Raw genomic sequence first — 18558 nt, 5'->3', positions numbered from 1 at the left:
TTAGGATACTTATTTTTTTTCCCTCAACCAAGAATGTTTTTCAAGCAAGCAAACCCACCTTGAGATGTTGTAGCTGTAGCACCAGGTCATCGAGCTGGCTTCTTTTGTCTTCGATTTCAGCTTGCCGTTTTCGCTTCTCCTGAGAGACGAAAAAAAGAAGAAGAAGAAGAAGAAAAGAAACAGGAGATGAAAATTTATTATCCACTCATAACAGGTCATTTAAAAGTCAAGTTTCATTATTATTATTATTATTATTATTATCATTTTTTTAATTGGAATGGGGAGCACTAACGCTTGCTGTTGTATTGACTTAAAGTTTTATTATCTGCGAGACGAGATCCCTGCGGGGCATTTAAGATATTCACTCATTCAATTGAGCAGACACTTAATAGCTTCTTATGTACATTAGTATATCATCCAACTCCATTAAAATGATACAGTCTTGTGTAGTCTACTGGTTGGGTGATATCATGGAATCAAGATTTTCCTCAGTGTATGGTTTCAACATTACAGATGTCAAATGTGGGACATTAGAAGTAAACAGATGTAAACAGGCTCCAACGCCACACAAATATCTACATCAAGACCAAACATAAAAATTATCGGCGGAACGGCAAATCCGCACTACGCTGTCAACTTAAGTACCACTCAACTTCTCCTTCTGGAGAGGCAGGGAGAAAAATTATCCCCGGGTGCATGCAGGAAGGAAGTGAAGTAATAGAGGGGTCAGAGGTCAGGGCTTATCGAGGGTTGAGAGGGGTTAGGGTCTACAGGCTATCGAAAGAGCGGGGATTAGGCCTTGAAGTCTCTAAATGGCACTGAGATTGAACCTGAGGTGGGGAGAACAGTCCTTAACTTCATGTTGGAGATGAATGAGGCTGATGGACGGAGGCCGGGGTTGGGCGGACAGTGAGAAGGACAAAAAATACAGAACATAGAGAGGCGATGTGGAGGCACTGTCTTTGAATTTACTTTCATGAAAATGCATGGGAATATAAACAAAGCAGATCCCACGACAACCCTGTCTAGGGCTCAAGGGCACGAGATGTGTATGTGACTTCATCTCTCTCCCCTTCTCTCTCTCTCTCTCTCTCTCTCTCTCTCAGCGGGAGCAGAGAGGGGATTTCTGGGACGTTCGTTTCCTGTTTGCTAAATATATAACCATGAGGGAAAAACCCCCAAAAATGTGAATTAATGTCTCAAAGAGAGCAAAATTGAGTGAAGAGAGACGAGGGAATAGAATAAAGGGAGCTGAATATAGAGTAGAAAGGAAGGGAGCTGTAATGAATGGCACAGAATCAAAACATAACAGAATAGAATAAAATAGTTGTTCGAGGATAAGAGGTGAAAATTGAAGGGCAAATCATCAAGTTTGGGTTGAAGGATTTGTACACAATCACTATTTGTGAAGTAACTGCATTCATTTCGTTTCTGCACATTGTTGTTTTCACTTTCTACCGGAACAGACTGTCCTCACCAGAAAATTATAGCACTGGTCGTGTGTGGTGAGCGGACAAAACATTTTGGTGCAGAGATCTTGTCTTTTTTTAAAAAATAAAGAAAAACAAGGACAGAACTGGACAGAACAACTCCACTTCATCAGGCTTGTTGGGAGAAATCATCACAAAGTTGCACACAGTGCTGTGGAAACATCTGCACCGATCCTGAGGTCATCTCTCGCTCTCTCTCTCTTTGCGTCTCACACACACACACACACACACACACACACACACACACACACACACACACATACACCGCAGCAACCTACACAGCAGCAGTTCCCATGGCTTGCTGAGTACAGTCAGAGAGCCTGAGCAGAGGTATGGTCACCAGATGTCAGGGAATGTTAGGACATGTGGTCGAGGAATGGCCAAAACACACACACACACACACACGCGCGCGCGCGCGCGCGCACAAATAGAGCGCAAATCGACAGAAGCACACAAAGGTAAATACACTCAGAGGCACAAATGTGTACACACAGATAAGTTGCGTGTATTCTGTGCTGGAGAATCCTTGACTGCGCTGAATCACATACACACACAGACAGATGCTTGACATCTTCCCATCAAAGACTGTCTGGTTACCATTTGCTTTCTGTCACATTCCAGAAATAGAACGGACATATTCATCCACAGCAATGCTCTGTTTAAAGTGTTGTAAATATTGTGTACTTTACATTATCAGTGGCTTCGCCTGAAAGCCCTGTCAGACTGACAATAGCTCTGTGGCAAATTACACTCCTCCAATAACACAGACTCCTCATTCATTTCATGAGGCAGTGCAAAGGGAGGGCGGGCAAAGAGGGATGTGGAAAAAAAAAACCAAACAAACGGAGGGTATTTTGGCCCAAAAAAAAGAAAAAGTTTACTTTGGCTCTAATTCTCCTGCACTGCACTGGCCAGTCAAATGCTGCTCATCCAAACAGAGGTACAGTACACTTGAGGTACTTGTACCTTGTGGTGTATTTTTCGGCGCTGTTCCACTTCACCTTTCATCTCACAAGTGCAGAGATGGAGAAGACAATTATTGCTGCTGTGAAAACTTTCTAGAGTTGTACGATCCTGCCTCCAGCGACAAAAACCCACTGTGCGCTGTCTTGGCATCAATTAACCTTTAGCAGGAGCACAATTGCCAGATTAGCACTACGACGGCATCCATCGCATTGCTGTAGTAGTGCTAATGTGTGCCTGAACACAGTCTAACTCACCGACACTCCAACCATTAGATGACTGTTCAGTGCCAAGAGTCTTAGTGTGCAACTAGTCAGCTCCCTGGGGTCACAGAGTTCCTCTGAAAGAGTGATCAGTTCATAAGGTTGACTAACACTTCTCAGTCCAAACATTCACAGCAGACCCTGGGCACTCATTAGCCGGAGGGAATGTCAGTGTCTGAGACGACGGGATTAAAAGCCTTGAATGAGGCAGAAACTTATAAGTTAATAAAGATGACATGAATCCCGGCTCTGGTACAGTTGACCTGATAGGAGGAGAGACCCTGCACCGCGCTCTGTTCGCTGCATTTTCTCCTTGAAAAAACATCCTCCTCCTCAGGAAAATATGTTGACATTCTTGGTGACACACTCATGACTTCCCACACTCTGACTCACTCGAGTGTTTGGCCCCACTTGGCTTACCGCTCAAGCTTTTTATTACAGAAGGCATCACTTTTCCCACTACTGCTGATACCATCCAAGAAGCAGAACACTAATGCAGAAGTCTGTGTTCAGTATGGTCTCTTACTTTGTCACACTGTTGCTGGTTTGTTTGTAACGCGAGTCACATGGACAGAATTTAGTAACCTCTCATCCTACAGGGTTAAAGATTTTTGGCAGAGGAGAAGAGGTCAAAACTTACAGCGTCTAATTACAGTTCCTATAAACTTCAGTTTAGCACAATGAACTCTCATTCTTCTTCTGTGGTATTCAGCATCCAGAAAAGATTCAATTTAAGGGGGGGTAAAAGTCAACGTCTGATGTCACTCCTAACCCTAATAGAAGTGACCCTTCAGTGTTTGGGTGGTGTCCTGTAGTAGATTTGTATGATGTTGTCAGCCCTTAAAAAGAGAAACACAGGAGGTAAACCAACAGAATATAAGTAAAGAAAGTTTGATAGAAAGGAAAGGGTGAGTCTAAAAACAAAGAAGAAGATGGTTAACTACATGTAGTTATACGTACATGTATAGTACACATTTAAAAACCAAATACTGGCCATTTTCCTTTCATTTTGGTGTGAATAAGTGGAGAGGTACGAAGTTGATTGACTGTGAACTTAATTTACATCCAGCACTACTGCTCCACATCAACACACACACACAAACACACACACCCAGCATGAGGTCACACAGACAGGATTATAATGCGGTAAAGCGGTGATGTAACTCTGTTAGATTCAAAGTCCTGCTGATGCTTAGATTGTGAACAGAAGTGGGCTACGGATCGGATGAGTCACATTCTGCACATGCCGACACACACACACCCAGCGGAGACATCTCGCAGTGAAGATCATCTTCCATTCAGCGAGCGGCCATACCTGAACGCTTAGAGAACAGAGACTGAATTGGACCTGTGGCTTAAATGTCATGGGTCTGATTCTGCTGTGAGCGAAACTATCAAAACCGTGAGCCAATACTTATCACAAAACAATCTATTTTTAAGATGTTACTTCAGGCTGAGGGATTTTTTTTAACATTTTTTGTCTAGATTAGAGTAATTAATTGTAATAAGCACCTGCAGGTCTGTGTTTTTCGCTATCAGTGTTTTTTGTATATGCTAATTTGTTAGTCCGTAGGTGAAGAGAGGTGCATAAGCTGTAACTTGGTGACTCCTTAGCCGGCGATGGTGTCGATAAATGCAAACTTAGCACATCGCTCAGATGTCTTGCATGCCGTTGTCATGCGATGGCAGCAGGTGGCGACTACACTCATCATGTCCATCAAGGGGAGAGACAAGAGCATGCACCATGTTTTCTTCATCGTGCGTCTCTGTATTTGAATGGAGAGACACACGATGAAGAAAACATGGGAAACAAAACACGGAAGGGTTTTTTTTAACTCCTCCCGACGCCTGCTTCTGGAGTCAACAAGCGATGCGCTGCTACCAGTAACCCAGAGTGCATCTGTCATTAGGTAAGTAATGAGACTAATATTCTGTTGCATTCATAGCTGTAGCTGCTAAAATGACCTTTGCTGCATGTCACTCTCTCTGCCCTCCCAAGTATTTCTCTGTCCTGTCACTCTGCATTGTTCACTATCCAATTAAGCTCAGATGTCATGAAAATAATTTTAAAACCAGCAGTGCCCACTAGAGCTGCATTCCAGCCTCTCCTATCTCAAGTCTCTGTTAACATCACCCCACACTTGCACACAGAAGCATGTACACACAGACACACATGCAAACACGCCAGAATGTCCAGTGGGTCCAAGACAGCTGCTGCTAATTTTAGCCGGCATGTAATGCCTGGCGTGCCCCAGACCCCCTGCTTCCCAACAAACCGCATACACACACACATACACACACACACAACCCCTTCCCCCTCAAAATGACTTTGCCCCAAGCATGCTCCCCACCCCCATAAACTGCTTAAGTCCATAAACTAAGCCTCCCTGGGCCACCTATCCAAAGATCCAATCCGCTCTGTTGGTAGTTTGCAACACCCACTCTGCCAAAACCTGAGGCACTCATTCAGTAGACCTATTGAGCAATCACATGTGGACAGTCAGACCTCAACATACACTGAAACTGACGCAGTGATTCAGTGACTTATCACTGACGAACAGCTGTGCCTCCGTGCTGACTGTATAGCCAGTATTTCCAATTTAATGGAACAGATGGGGGGAATCTGACAACCACTTTTGTCTTCTCAGATCAAATGTTAATAAACATCTGTTCTATAGGTGAGAAAGATCTGATGTAGCTGCACTTATACAAGCCTGGAAAGTTGTGTTACGTCTCGACTCACACAGAACATGTGAAAACCATGTGTTAGTCAGATGATTGGGAGCAAATACCTGACACAGGTACAAACAATCTCCTACAGAGATTATTTTAAGATATTCTTGTTGCTCTGCAACACAGTTTGCAGCAGTTTAGCTAATCACAGTTACATAGTTAAGATAAAACTGCTGCAAATAAAAGCAAATGAAAAAAGTCAAATCTGTAACAAATGATTTACTGGGAAACTAAGAACTGCATCGTTCCTTGATGACATGCAAAATGTGTGAATTGCTTTTGTATTGGCACAGTGTGAGCCCCATGACTTGGATGTGATGCTGTAAGCACAGTGGAAAAATGTAAGTAACAGGAAAAGGTGCAAGTGTTTTAAAAATGTGATCACAGGCTAAAGTTATTAGCAGTAGGGCACAGCCGGGAGAAAAACACTTGACTACATTTTCGCAACCTCAATTAATATTTTCTATGTTGTTTTCGAGGGTTCAGAGCTGCCAATAAGTTGATCTAAGAGCAAACTTCACAGGCTGAAACTGCACACGCCTGCGGGCAGCCCAGCCCCCAACACTATTTACCTCTCTTAACGCAGCCCATTACCCCCGGCCCTCCACTGCATGCCACAGTCACAAATCTCAGCGTATGCCAAGGTCTAGCTTACAGCGACCCCCTCACCTTCCCCCTGCCACGCTCACTCTGTTAGACGTCACAAAGTGGATCCAGAAGACCGTCCAGCTTCCAGGACAACCCTGGCTTACACAGAATACATCGCAGAGCTCACCTACAGATCAATCTGTGGTCCAATCCAGGAGATAAAGTGATTCATAACTGCACATTAGTCATGCAGAGTTGTTTCATAAGGCAGCAAGAGAGACAATAGGTAAAGAGATTTAGATTTTGAGCTGAAGATCTTTTTGCAATAACATATCAAAAAACTCCGGTCCCTGACAGTCTCTGTCTAGTTCCTAGAGCTAGCAGCCATAAGTTCCTCATTCTCTGTCTTTCCCACAGGCAGAGAAACACACACACACACACACACACCACCATCATCTCAATCCTCAAGCACCACTTCCTAATTCCCCTTAGACTCGGCCCCAGACAATCTGCGGCCTTGTGTGTGTTTGAATGTGTGTTGGGGGGGCAGCTAAGAGTCCAAAGGGCTGAAGTCATCTGTGTAAACATATCACACACACATACACACACATACAGACACGCACGCACACATTTTGCCATGCCGCTTGTGGTTGACAGGCCACACAGGCAACAGCTAATTAGGAAGATGAAACACTAACCATTCATTGGCTGATCTTAAAACCACATGCAGAGCTTTGGTGAACACACACGCATTTAGAAAAACACTCGGACATATGCACGTGCTCACGTACACACACACACACACACTCTCACACACACACACACAAACACACACAAACACACACACGCATAATCAGTTTTTTTGGGGAACCCTCACCAGGCTGCACTCCATCCGACTGCTATAATTACATGTTAATAATATACCAATTACAGGTCTGGATTTAACAACATGACATCACAACTATTCCCTAATCTGACCAATTAGTTACCACGGAAACCAGCACCGCTGGCATCTGACAGGCCGTAATCACTATCAGACTGTGGGAATCTTTGCCTGTTTGTATTTGCGGCAGACAAATGAGCCAATTGACTAATCAACTCTTAGATTAAACATTGGCAAATGTCCTTTGTTGTGATTGATAATGCTCCGAGGTAGAATGTAGATAATAAATCAATCAGTAACACATTTTTCCAGTTTGCATGGCACTACATCTGATGAAGCTCAAAAGAGAACCATGTTAGCCAGAACATTTTTTCCACTTAGAAAGTAATGTAGATGATACCTGGCAAGCAAAAATAGCTGTAAACTGTTGTACATGAACACCTTAAAACATACATTCTTAAATCATGAGCTCATCTTAAGAAATGTATTAAAATTCATGACTTGCCTTCAAGATAATCAGCCTTTATTTTTTTGGTCAGAGCATACATATTGACAATTGAAACTTGAAGTAAATCATTTCCTCTGCCAAAGAGGTTATGTTTTCAACTGTGTCAGGATTACACAAAAAACACTGAACCTATTTGCACTGAACTTTGTGGAGGGATGGAGTATGGGCCAGGGAAGAACCCATTGAATTTTGTGGCAGATTCAGATCATTAACTATGAATTGGAATTTTCTTCTCTGAAGTCTGGTGAATGTTGTTTGACATTGCCTTCATGGAGTTGTGGGCTCTCTGAAAGCCCTACTACTTTTATAATGTGTTTTGAACAATTTCTAAATAAGACTCAAATGTCCTGAGTCAAATTCTGTAATTTCTCTCTACACTGTCTCAGTCCAGCTGCTGTGATGGAGCAGATAGGTATGCCGTCCTTGCTACAATAAAGGCCTGGTGAATCACAGCCATTAGCGCCATGCTTTATTCATGAGCCATACAGCACACAGACCTGTCGCTTCGGTAAATGAACATTATAATGACAGCTGTCTGCTCCCTTTTTAGTGATTTTAGTGCTGTCTCAAAAGATAAAGCATGCCAAAGAGCCCAAGCTTTAGATCCAAATTACAGTACATGTTAATCCAAATCAGCGTCAGACCCAGACCGAGGAGCTGTGTGCTCAGGCGGCTCGGCCGAAGAAAAAGACTGGTGGAACACTTGCCTCTGATTTTAGAGGAAGCTTTCAATTTGGCAGGAGATCTGCTAAAGTATTGATGAAGTCAGTCACTGATGGTGATGACAATGAAATCTCAGAGTATCAATTATTGATGAAATCATTAACATGTCAGCTGCAGACCGGAGACAGCGTGTCAATGTGTGTGCATATGCACTGTGCGCCTCTCCGCAGGGGTTCAGTAAAGCTCACTGAAAACGTCAGATATCAGCTGTCTCCACTTTTAAAGGGTTTGGTGTCGGTCTTTTAGCTTTTTGCTGAAACCACCACCAGATTAGAAAACGCTCATCAGAAGAGGTTGCTATAAAATCCTTCCCCCTGCCCCTCTTGAGACACTCTGGGAAACTTTGTCCAGCGTCTGTATTTACAGTGGACATGCATTGCTTGGTGGTGTCTGTGTCTGTCTCTTACAGGGTGCTTAGCCGCCTCACAGGGTTGTTAGTACTATTACTGTAATAGTAGCTAACCCTTCTATATTTAAGTGCCTGGTAGGGCTTAAAAGCTATTAGTGCTGTTATTGTCTTTGATATAGTGCACACACACACATACACACACACACACACACACACACACACACTCAGCTGAGACAAGACAGATGCTCATTTGGACGAGACGAAAAGGCTTAAATGATACTTGTATTGAATGGCTGACCTTATTCCGTGTCAAAGCTCTTGGTACTTACAGTAGGATGTTTAATAATACTTAAGGATAGAATTAGACCACATAGAGCACTCTTTGTAATGATTAGGTAAAATTGACCACGGCTGCCAACAGAATATTCTGCAGCTTTCCCAGATTGAAGTTTCAGTTTTTCTTGGCCTCAAACCCAAACTCATTTACAAGATAACATAATCAGTCAATTTCTATTGTTTTACCAAATAAACACGAAATAATGATGCAAGGGGCAGAAATGCTTGTTCTTCTCTGTTCATGTCGTGAGAACTTCCTCCACTCTCTTTCTTTACTTAAGTGCCTGACTGGTTCATGCAGCCTGGTATGGCTGCCATGTTTCAACGTGGCCAAAATAGTTTCTCCATCTGCTGCTGCTGCTGTCCCCCCCACCACCACCACCACCACCACTTGTGCGTATGAATGTGTGTGTGTTTCTGTGCCTCTGTGCATCGAGCGTTGAGTGTGTGTGGTATGCTGTGGTTCCTTGCTGGCGCCAAATTTAGTCCCAGGCAGTGAACCCTGGTCTCAATATTGCTCTTAAGTCCTATCAGCACCGAGCCAAACACTTGAACAGATGCCTCCCTGATCATGAAACATAACAGCGAGTATCGAAACACAAACTACACCACATCTCAGCTGCGATCTTTCTACTCTGGAAAGCAGATACACCTAAGAAACCTTAGACATCTGGCCAAGAAGAAGAAGAAGAAGAAGAAGAAGAAAAACATCGCTGATTTTCCACCAACTTTCCTCTGAGTTGGTTTCCCCAGAAAAAAAAAGAAAGAAAGAAAAAAAAAAGCTAATGGAATAAAATGAAACATGAACAGCGAGACAAATACAGCAGCGGTGCAAGACAGAAGGCACATTACGATTTATGTTTATTTTAGCTTTTGTTACCTTGGTTAGCATTTAGCCTCGCACCACAGAAGCAGATGACTACGTATGTGAAAATGTAGAAATACACACTGGACACTGGCTGTAATGGTGACTGTTCAGCTTCTGTTTAGGTTCACACGTAATAAAGTTATTTTGCTGAAGAAAAACCATAACCGCTGCTCTTTTGTATTGATGTTTCAGCCCGGGGTGGGAGGTGGGGTGGGGGGTCACCGTGACGCTGAGCACCTCTGCTGGTGCGTTTGCGTCATATGAATTCATGTGTCAAACAAACTTGAACTTTGGTTTGGCGCAAAGAGACAAAAAGACAGGCAGATACTGTTTTCCCGCCCACTACGTGTGTTTGAATTGACCTGAATGGGACATGAATGAGTCATGTGACGAGGCAGAGAGAGCGAGAGAGAATGAGAGAGAGAGAGAGAGAAAGAGAGTAAGACGGACAGAGTAGCAGTAACTCTGAGGTGCCACAAAGTTAGGTGGGATATTGCGCTGCAACTGACAGAAAGACATGAAGTCAAGGTGAGACAAGGGCGGCCACGAAAGCCCTCGCAGACAAACGGACGGCAGGACAAACAGACAGACGGTTGACAGAAACATGGAGAGATGAGCGGATCGTAAAAAGCAGACAGTTAGAGCACACTTGGACTTACCGCCAAGGCCTGCAGCCTCTCTTTGTGGAGCTGAGCCTCCTCACACGACATCCTGAGGGGGGAAGCAGGGGAGAGGGGGGGGTGGGGGGTGAAAGGAGAACGAGAGGTGAGATCTGGGAAGGACGGAGAGCCGGAGTCCCTCAGTGAGAGATAAGAGAAGGGGAGGAAAGCAGAGGAGAGAGGGAAGAGAAGGAGAAGAAGAGGAGGAGGAGGAGGAGGAGTATCCAGATGAGGTTCTTCCTCAGCAGTAATCCAACCACAGAGAGGAGACAGTGGGAGAAGGAGCTCGCGCTGAGAGGAAGCAAAGATCTCTCATTCACTGGCCATGTGCCTCACACTCAGCCCGCTGCTCGCATTTTCTCTCTCTCTCTCTCTCTCTCTCTCTCTCCGTCTCTATCACCCACTCTTTCTTTTGCGCTCCCTGTCTCTCCTCCCATTTGTCCCCTCCCTCCCTCTCTTTTTTAGGCATGAGCCATGTGTGATTAAACAGCTGGGAGGAGCAGCTGAGAGAGAGAGAGAGAGAGAGAGAAGAGGAAGGGGAGGAAGAGAGGAGCCATGGCATGAAGGTAGTGAGGGGTGGGGGGTGGGTGAGAAGAGAGGGAGAGAGAAAAAGGAATGAGAGAGAAAGAAAGAAGAAGAGCAAAATAAAAAGCAGAAGTAAGGAAAAGGGAAGCAGAGGAGTAATCTGTCATATCTGAAAGCTGAGGGTTCTGAAGAAAAGAGGAGACACAGAGAAATCGAACATTAACAGCTTGAAGAGCGAATCATTCCTTTTGCATTGATATTTATGTTCTGTCCAATAACTTTACTTTTTCTTCTTCTCTACTCTTCTTTCCTTTCTATTACTGAGAGAAATCAGTAGATCAATATACACACTGGTCCTATCATAAACATTGATCGCTCAGTTCAGAGCATCATCTAAAATAAACGTTGACATGGAAGGTAAAAATTACTTGAAAATCTATACTAGAAAAACTTTGTCTCTCTCAGTAACTGCATTTTCTTTTACACTTTCACTGATATTAATGGCTACTTATGATGTTTGGTGACATCTGAAATTTCTTTTGAAAGCATCTTCAGGACTGTGATACACAAGCTAATCAATTAAGCCATAATGTCTTCTCTGGGCTGCGTTTCCATTGTCTCACAACTGGAAAACTGGTCACAATATTAAGTCTAAACTCAGGGACAAAGAATACTTCCATGAGCTTTGGACACTAATGATGTAATGTAATTGCATTCCTCAACCACAAATCTTCTTTAAGCAATAATAGAAAATTAAAATGACAGTTTTACACCTTTAAACGAAACCTTGTTTTGGGAATTCATTGTGGGTTGGTGTGTGTGAAATCACTGGCCTTCACCCATATGTAATTAAGGTTAAAGAATAGCTGCTGCTATTAGAGCTATTGCTGTAACTATGCGCTGTTTCTGCTGCTAACAAACCAATCACAGGCCACCACTGCACTGCAGGCTGAAAACAGACACATGCACTGCTCATGGTCGGGGTCACGCAATATCTTTGCCAAAAACCTGCACGGTGCGTGTTACAGGCATTTAAAGATACTGCGAATGTTTCAATAAAAAATTCTAAGAGACCACATCAGGCAATGATGCCGCCCACACACAAACAATCCTACCGCTGACTCTCCGGGTTCTATTTCTGGTCACTCTGGTCATACATTTATTCCAGAGCCTTTCAAAGTCAAGTCAACAGACGCCTCAGAAGGATCAGGAGAGAGGAAGAATAGAAAGAGGAAGATAATTGTGTCACTTTGTGAATTGATATATGCAGATGAACGTCAGTGGAAATACAAACCGCAAAGGCATCACTTAAAAAGGCACGACACAACTTCACACACACACACACACACACACACACACACACACACACACACACACACACACACACACACACACACACACACACACACACACACACACAGATAAAAGCAGAGTTTGAGTAAATGGGTCACTGTTACCTGTGTCCTAATTTTCTTTCCTCCCTGTTTTAACTCTCTAGGTTCACCTGGGTCCCATCCATTCACCTTCTCTTTCCTCTCTTACACCCCTTTTCTTTACTTCTTTTCCTCCTCTCTTTCACTCTCTCTTTTCCTACATCCAATCTTTTTTTTTCCTTACCCCTCTTCCTCTTCCTTCTCTCCTTTGTGGCATATCTTTTTCCATATCCAATATTTTTTCCTCTCCTCCCTCCTTTCTTTCCCCCTTCATGTATCTTCTTGTTCTCTCTTTCATTTCCTTTCCTACCTCTCTTCCATGGTGCATTTCTGCCCACCATCCCTCCTTTTATGTCCCTCTTTCCACCCCTTCTTTTCTACCCTTCCTTGTGCTCTCATCTCCTTTCATCTCATCTTCACTTCCCATGGCCCCATTCCTGCTCATCTCCACTCCACCTGTCCCTCCTCCTATCTATCCATTTCTTCATCCCACTTTCTTTTGCCCCCCTTTCCTCCTTTCTCTCTCTCTCCTTTTCCTCCATCCCTCCTTCCACAAGCAGACGTCCTTATAAGGAGAAACAGCAGCAGCAGTCCCGGCCAAGTCTTTGGGGAATACAGAAGCATGTAACACACACACACTCACACACACACACACACACAGACACAGACACAACAGCCACTGCGTTACTCCGAGAGAAAAAAGTGTAAAATAAATAAGTGCAGCTGGAGAGTATCTGTCCTGTAAAGGCACTGTGCAGCTGCAGGACTTGAATATTCAGCCGTCAGCTATAGCTTCTATATCTGCATGTGAACTATTAAACATTTACAGGGTTTTTTTTTTTTTTTTTTTTTTTTATGCGTAGCGGCATTAGGGAGCTGTTAACTGTCAAGTCAACCACATTTGGTGACTTGACTTGTGTTATCATATTGTTTCCAAGCGAATGCACACAGACAGGTCTCTTGCAGATTCATCGATTCAGGAGTGCTGACGTTTTTATTTGCTGCACTTCTCTGGAGTTTTGCGGTTTTTGTGCATGAACAGTAAAAATATCTTTTACTCTTCAATTTCGTTTTAAAGTGCAGAGCCAAAATTATAGAGAAACTTCTTAAGAAGTATTTATTTCTGTTTTTACTTATTGGATATTTTATATGAGTGGTATATTCTAGTATAGTCTTTTTTTAAAATAAACACATACTGCATGTATAAGATTGCGACAAGTCCTGTACAATGCAAACAAAAGTAGAACAAACAGCATATGATGCACGTTTCTAATTTGTCTTTAACAGTCTTATTTAACACCTGTCAGATGAGATCCATTCAGCAGTTTATTCTTCAGAATTTGAGTTATTGCTAACAGCTGTTTGGGCATTTAACCCTTCAGCTACACATTTGCCGTATTGCGAGACTAACTTATTATTCTGGTGTATGAGTCTTTTGATATTTTTCAGTGCAGCACTCGTGTTCTATAAATTATCGTGTGATGAGGTAAACCACTATTACACTGTTTAAAGCTGCACTAATCAAAATTTTGAAAAAAAACAATGCACCAAAGGACTGTGAATAATGTTACTCATACGGAAAAAACCCACAGAGAATTAATCCCTGATTCTACAGATTCCCTCAGTTTACGGACCGTTTAAGCATCTATAAGCTGATTATTTTTGGTTTTATGACCCACAACTTCACTGTTTTGGTTCACCCTCGCTGTTCCAGTATCTTTTCCAGATGCAGCAGCCAGCTGTTTTCAGCCAAAAAGGTCTAGTGACTCTGCCCAGCAGAGACTGCCCTCCCACAAAAAAACCCCAAGCACAAGCAGTGTATTACAACCCATAGTTACATTTTAATGTTAGGCGACCTCTAGAGGTTCATGTTAGACAGCATCAGTCTTTTCAGCAAAAGCCCCAAACTGACATGTTGACATTCAAGCGACAAAGTCCTATAGAGGCCATTGTAGTTACAGCGTGAGCAAAGGAGGAAGTCAGGCGAAAAAGTCCACGTAAGGAGGAGGTTGGGATGGGCCAGCAAAACATTGGAATTAAAATGGTTTATCTGTAGCATATCTTCTGCAGCTGTAGGGGCGCTGATTCAGGAAACCCGTGTCGTACCAGAGGGCCGGGACAAGTCACGTTTTTTTAGGTTGGAGGTCTTGTTAGCCCAGCACCAAAGGGCACACAGACTAAATGAGCAACTAGCTGGTGAACATAGTGAGGCATTTAGTGTCTTAAGGAGCTGATGTGTCCGGAGTTGAGAGCAAAACAGAGCTAAAAGGAAAGAGAATATTAAATTTACATTCATTAGGTGGCGAGAGACCCAATTTACAAATCAGTACTAATGTTGCTTTGTTTCTGCTGGATGTAAAAATGGGCAAACGTTTGCTCACCACAACAATTGTATAGGATAATATGTCAATGTCGTGTTGTGTTTAGAGCTTGTTGCGCTGCCCTGAAATGGCCAGAACAAACGATTCACGCTGGGGTTAAGTTCGTTATGATTTCTTGGAGGTTCATCATTTGACATTAGCATGCGTTTTTCATTGTTACTGTCGGTATAGTCTGAACATACAACAGCAGGTTTTGCTACCTGTGTAATGTTGTAGTAGCCTACTGTGAATGAAGTTTTTCATTCTTTTGTCCGACACATTCTGTTGGATAAAACCTTCAGCACTATTTGAACATACCATAGGTTTAGTTGAGGTTCACCCTCATGATACTAAAATAAAAACTGTGCTGTTTCACTCGGGATCCCACCGTCATTACAACACACCGCTGCATCTTTAATGTGGGCACATGCAGGTTATAGACCATGACCTGTTTGGAGTTGAGGTAACATAAAGCTTATGAAACCCGGCTCAGTTTTGCAGCTGTCTGAATTTACAGCCAGTCGATGACTTATATCTGGCCTCTCTGAGAGCGTCTGTTTGACCTGGATTTACACCAATCACATCATTATGTTGGCTGCTCACACTGTCATTACAAATCACACTTCCTGACTTTAAGGTTATTCTACTTCTTGAAAACATTATGTATTTTATCTCCTCTCTCTCCCTTCTGTCTTCACTCCCCTAAAATGCTGCCACCCCCAACCCCTTAATTCTGGTGTCAGCTACGTTGGTTGGTTGTCGTTGGAGACAACAGCATCATTGTTCCTCTGCATCGCCACGACGACACAATGACCTCACTGCACAGCCAGCCCAGCCCCGCCTCCCCCACATCCCAGCCCAGAGGTAATGGCCTCCAGATGTGGAACCAAAAGCAGGAAAATACACACGCACACACACACACAAATATAACAACATGCAAAAAGTAAGTAGGAGGCAGAGAGAATGAGCAAATATGGACAAAGAAAATAAGTCAGAGTGAGTGTTTGTGTTATGCTATGTTAATGTGTCCATGTCTTTTGCCAGCCTTTACTGAGCTTAGTACTCCCACATTTCAATTCTCCCCAAAATAACTGAAACGCAAAGATAGAGCCACACATCTTGTAAAGGCTGGCCTCTGCTGCAGACTGAGTGACTGTATGTCTGTGTGTCTCTCTCTCTCTGTTTGTGTGTGTGTGTGTATGTGTGTGCGTGCGCACATATATAGGACGGCCAGACCTTCATCTCATTCATATTTTAAACATAACAGAGGGAGGGTGAGCTGTGTCTGTGTGTCACACTGCCTGTCTGTCTTCTGCACAGTTTACGCTATTAAGAAATAAGAAAACATATATTTCTTTACCATCAGCATCCTTTGCTCCTCAGTTTAGACTACTGCAGTCCTTGTCACTGCTGAGTATGTATGTATGTTTATGTTTCCATTACAAAATTTGTGTTAAATTTAACTTGTAATCTAAGCATTTATAAAGGGAGAAAGGTTGGTGATGGCTCAATCTCTGGAAGTCAGTGGCTTTCAGCAGCTAATGAGGTATCAGCTCTCCCTTTTTTTTTCAGAGATGTGACTGCATCTCAGTTATTCAGTCTGCTACAGCCAGTTTTATTTTACTGCAAAGACTACAGGAACTGACAGCCTTTAAAGCTGATGGTATATTGGGGGGACTTTCTTGTGTCTTGTTTCAGTTGCTGCAAACAGCTTCATGATAAGTAACAGCAAAGCGGTGAACAATTTTGCCTGTTAAAGACTTAAACTTGTTCATGACGGCTACATGCTGCAGATGCAGAGCATCTCTTGCCCAGAAAATTGTATTTCTTTCTCTCTTTTATTCCCTCAGGGTCGCTGTTATATTGAGGGAGAGGAAATCACATGCATGTCCGTATATATCAGCACATGCATTTACAAGATACCCTGGACGCTTTTAATGGTTTTCATCCTGAGATACAGATGAGAAGCAGATGTCTAGGCCCACTCTGATTATCACCACTTCTTTATGCTCTTTCTGAATGTCATCATTTTACTATTGCACGTCTCCTCTTATGTAAAGTTTACAATTTATGTTCTGGTACTTTCATTTTTATGGAATGGAGAAAAAAATATTCCCAATGTGTAAAAAAAAAAAAAGAAAAAAAAAAAAGGTGCTTGTTGTGAGTTATACCAAAGTCTCACTCGGTTGTGTATAGATATTAGCAGAAGGCTGATAAACCGAAGAGGAAGTGTTGTGGTATCTACATTTCCAAGAGCACACAGATTGAGTGTCTGGTTCAGACCAGTGTGTTTGTGAGGCTTCTGACACAATTCACCTTGATTCATCTTTTCCTCATGCTGACCTGTTCATATTTTATATACCGTTTCACTTTGAATTGCATTTGTATGAAATTGTGCTCTGTGAATAACCTTCAACTTGCACAAGTGCATAAATACACAGGAGACCTAGTGAGCTTTGATTTAGGACTGTAACTCACAATTACCTTCAGTCCATAAAGTGTCTAAAACGAGGGACAAAAACATAACAATAACTGCAAAAATAAAAATATGAATTCATTAATTTGATGCTCTCGCTGAGTGGCCACCCTTTGATACTGGGTATGCTTAATTCATTAGCATCTCCTCCCTTTAAGACATCCCCGAGTGTGTAATATATAGCAGCAGAGAATGGGCCATCTGCCATTGTGGTGTCTGCACTCTACATGACCACAAATACCGCCTTGTCTTTCTGCTGAATCAGTCGACAGCCCAGAGAGAGGATGGGCATGAGCCCACAGCACAGAGGAAAACAGACAGAGACAAGGAAAGATAGGTTGTGATAGACCGGCTGAATCACACTGTCTCATTTTCCCCAATTAGAACATTAACTATTAATGCACTAGCGAAGCATGTCTGCTTCACGCGTCACTGCACCTTTCTCTGCCTGCCTCATGGGTGCGGCTCTGACAATCACTCCAACTTATCACTCAAACTGCCTGTCGATGGTTGATTAAGACTCTCAGCTTGAAGGTGAGCTGCAGTTACACCACATTGGTTATCACTCAAACCAGCTACCCCCCCCCCCCCAATCTGCAACACCTACACGGCTTTTAGACTTTAAATTCAGAACCACAGAGGCAGAGGCTGTGTGATCACCATAACAATAACATATATACCCTGCACAAGGACATAAACTGCAGTAGCTGTATGCTCTGTTATATGTAGCATGTGTGCATGCTTCCAGAGACTGTGACTGCCACACCAACCCCCTCAGCCACCTAACCTTGCACTGAACTGTTCTGAACCATCTCTACTCATTGTCTAGCACTCACTGTATTTATTCCCGCTACCTCATCATTGTAATTCGCTACCTCATCATTGTAGTTCAACTATGTAATTCAAGTGTAATTTATTGTACCCTACATATGCACATCTCCACTTTTACTATGCACACCTCTACCTTACATACCTGTAAAGCACACACTTGCACTTTAACTGCTCTTTTTGCACTTCTGGTTAGATACTAATGCATTTCGTTGTCTTAGTACGTGTACTCTGTGCAATGACATATAAAGTATGAATCTAATCTAATCTAATCTAATCTGTAGAAGTAATATGTTAGGTGCAAAAGCCAAAAACAGACAAATATTTAGTAGTAAATTTGGCTGCTTAAGATCAAGATGCATAGTGACTCATCCTTCAAACGCTGGATTTACTATAGAGATCTACAACACTCTCCTAACCTTGTATCCAATAGCATTTTTACCTCTGCCAAGGAAGTCACGGTTTCACCCGTGTCAGCAGGATTACACATAAAGTATTGAACTGATTTGCATCAAACTTGTGTGCAGTGATGGGGCTTGGGCCAGAGAAGAGTTTCAAAGATAAGTATCACTG

General features: G+C 42.8%; 1 protein-coding gene across 2 annotated transcripts in view; it reads right to left on the bottom strand.

Annotated features, from left to right (window-relative positions):
* The window catches only part of LOC111237464 (A-kinase anchor protein 2-like), a 73450-nt gene extending 62779 nt beyond the window's left edge, over positions 1 to 10671 (bottom strand). For both annotated transcript variants that reach the window (XM_022766569.1, XM_022766570.1), the window contains exons 1-2: positions 10364 to 10671; positions 59 to 139 (exon numbers count right to left, since the gene is read on the bottom strand). In XM_022766569.1, coding sequence (XP_022622290.1) covers positions 59 to 139; positions 10364 to 10414 — 132 coding nt within the window. In that variant the 5' untranslated portion in view covers positions 10415 to 10671. The remainder of the gene's footprint in view (positions 1 to 58; positions 140 to 10363) is intronic.
* Between the last annotated feature and the right edge of the window lie 7887 nt (positions 10672 to 18558).

The sequence above is a fragment of the Seriola dumerili genome, unplaced genomic scaffold, assembly GCF_002260705.1.
Source record: "Seriola dumerili isolate Sdu_G_001 unplaced genomic scaffold, Sdu_1.0 BDQW01000874.1, whole genome shotgun sequence".
Classification (NCBI taxonomy): Eukaryota; Metazoa; Chordata; class Actinopteri; order Carangiformes; family Carangidae; genus Seriola; species Seriola dumerili.
Note: the sequence above shows the minus strand (reverse complement) of the source record. Positions and strands in the feature narration are given on the sequence as shown.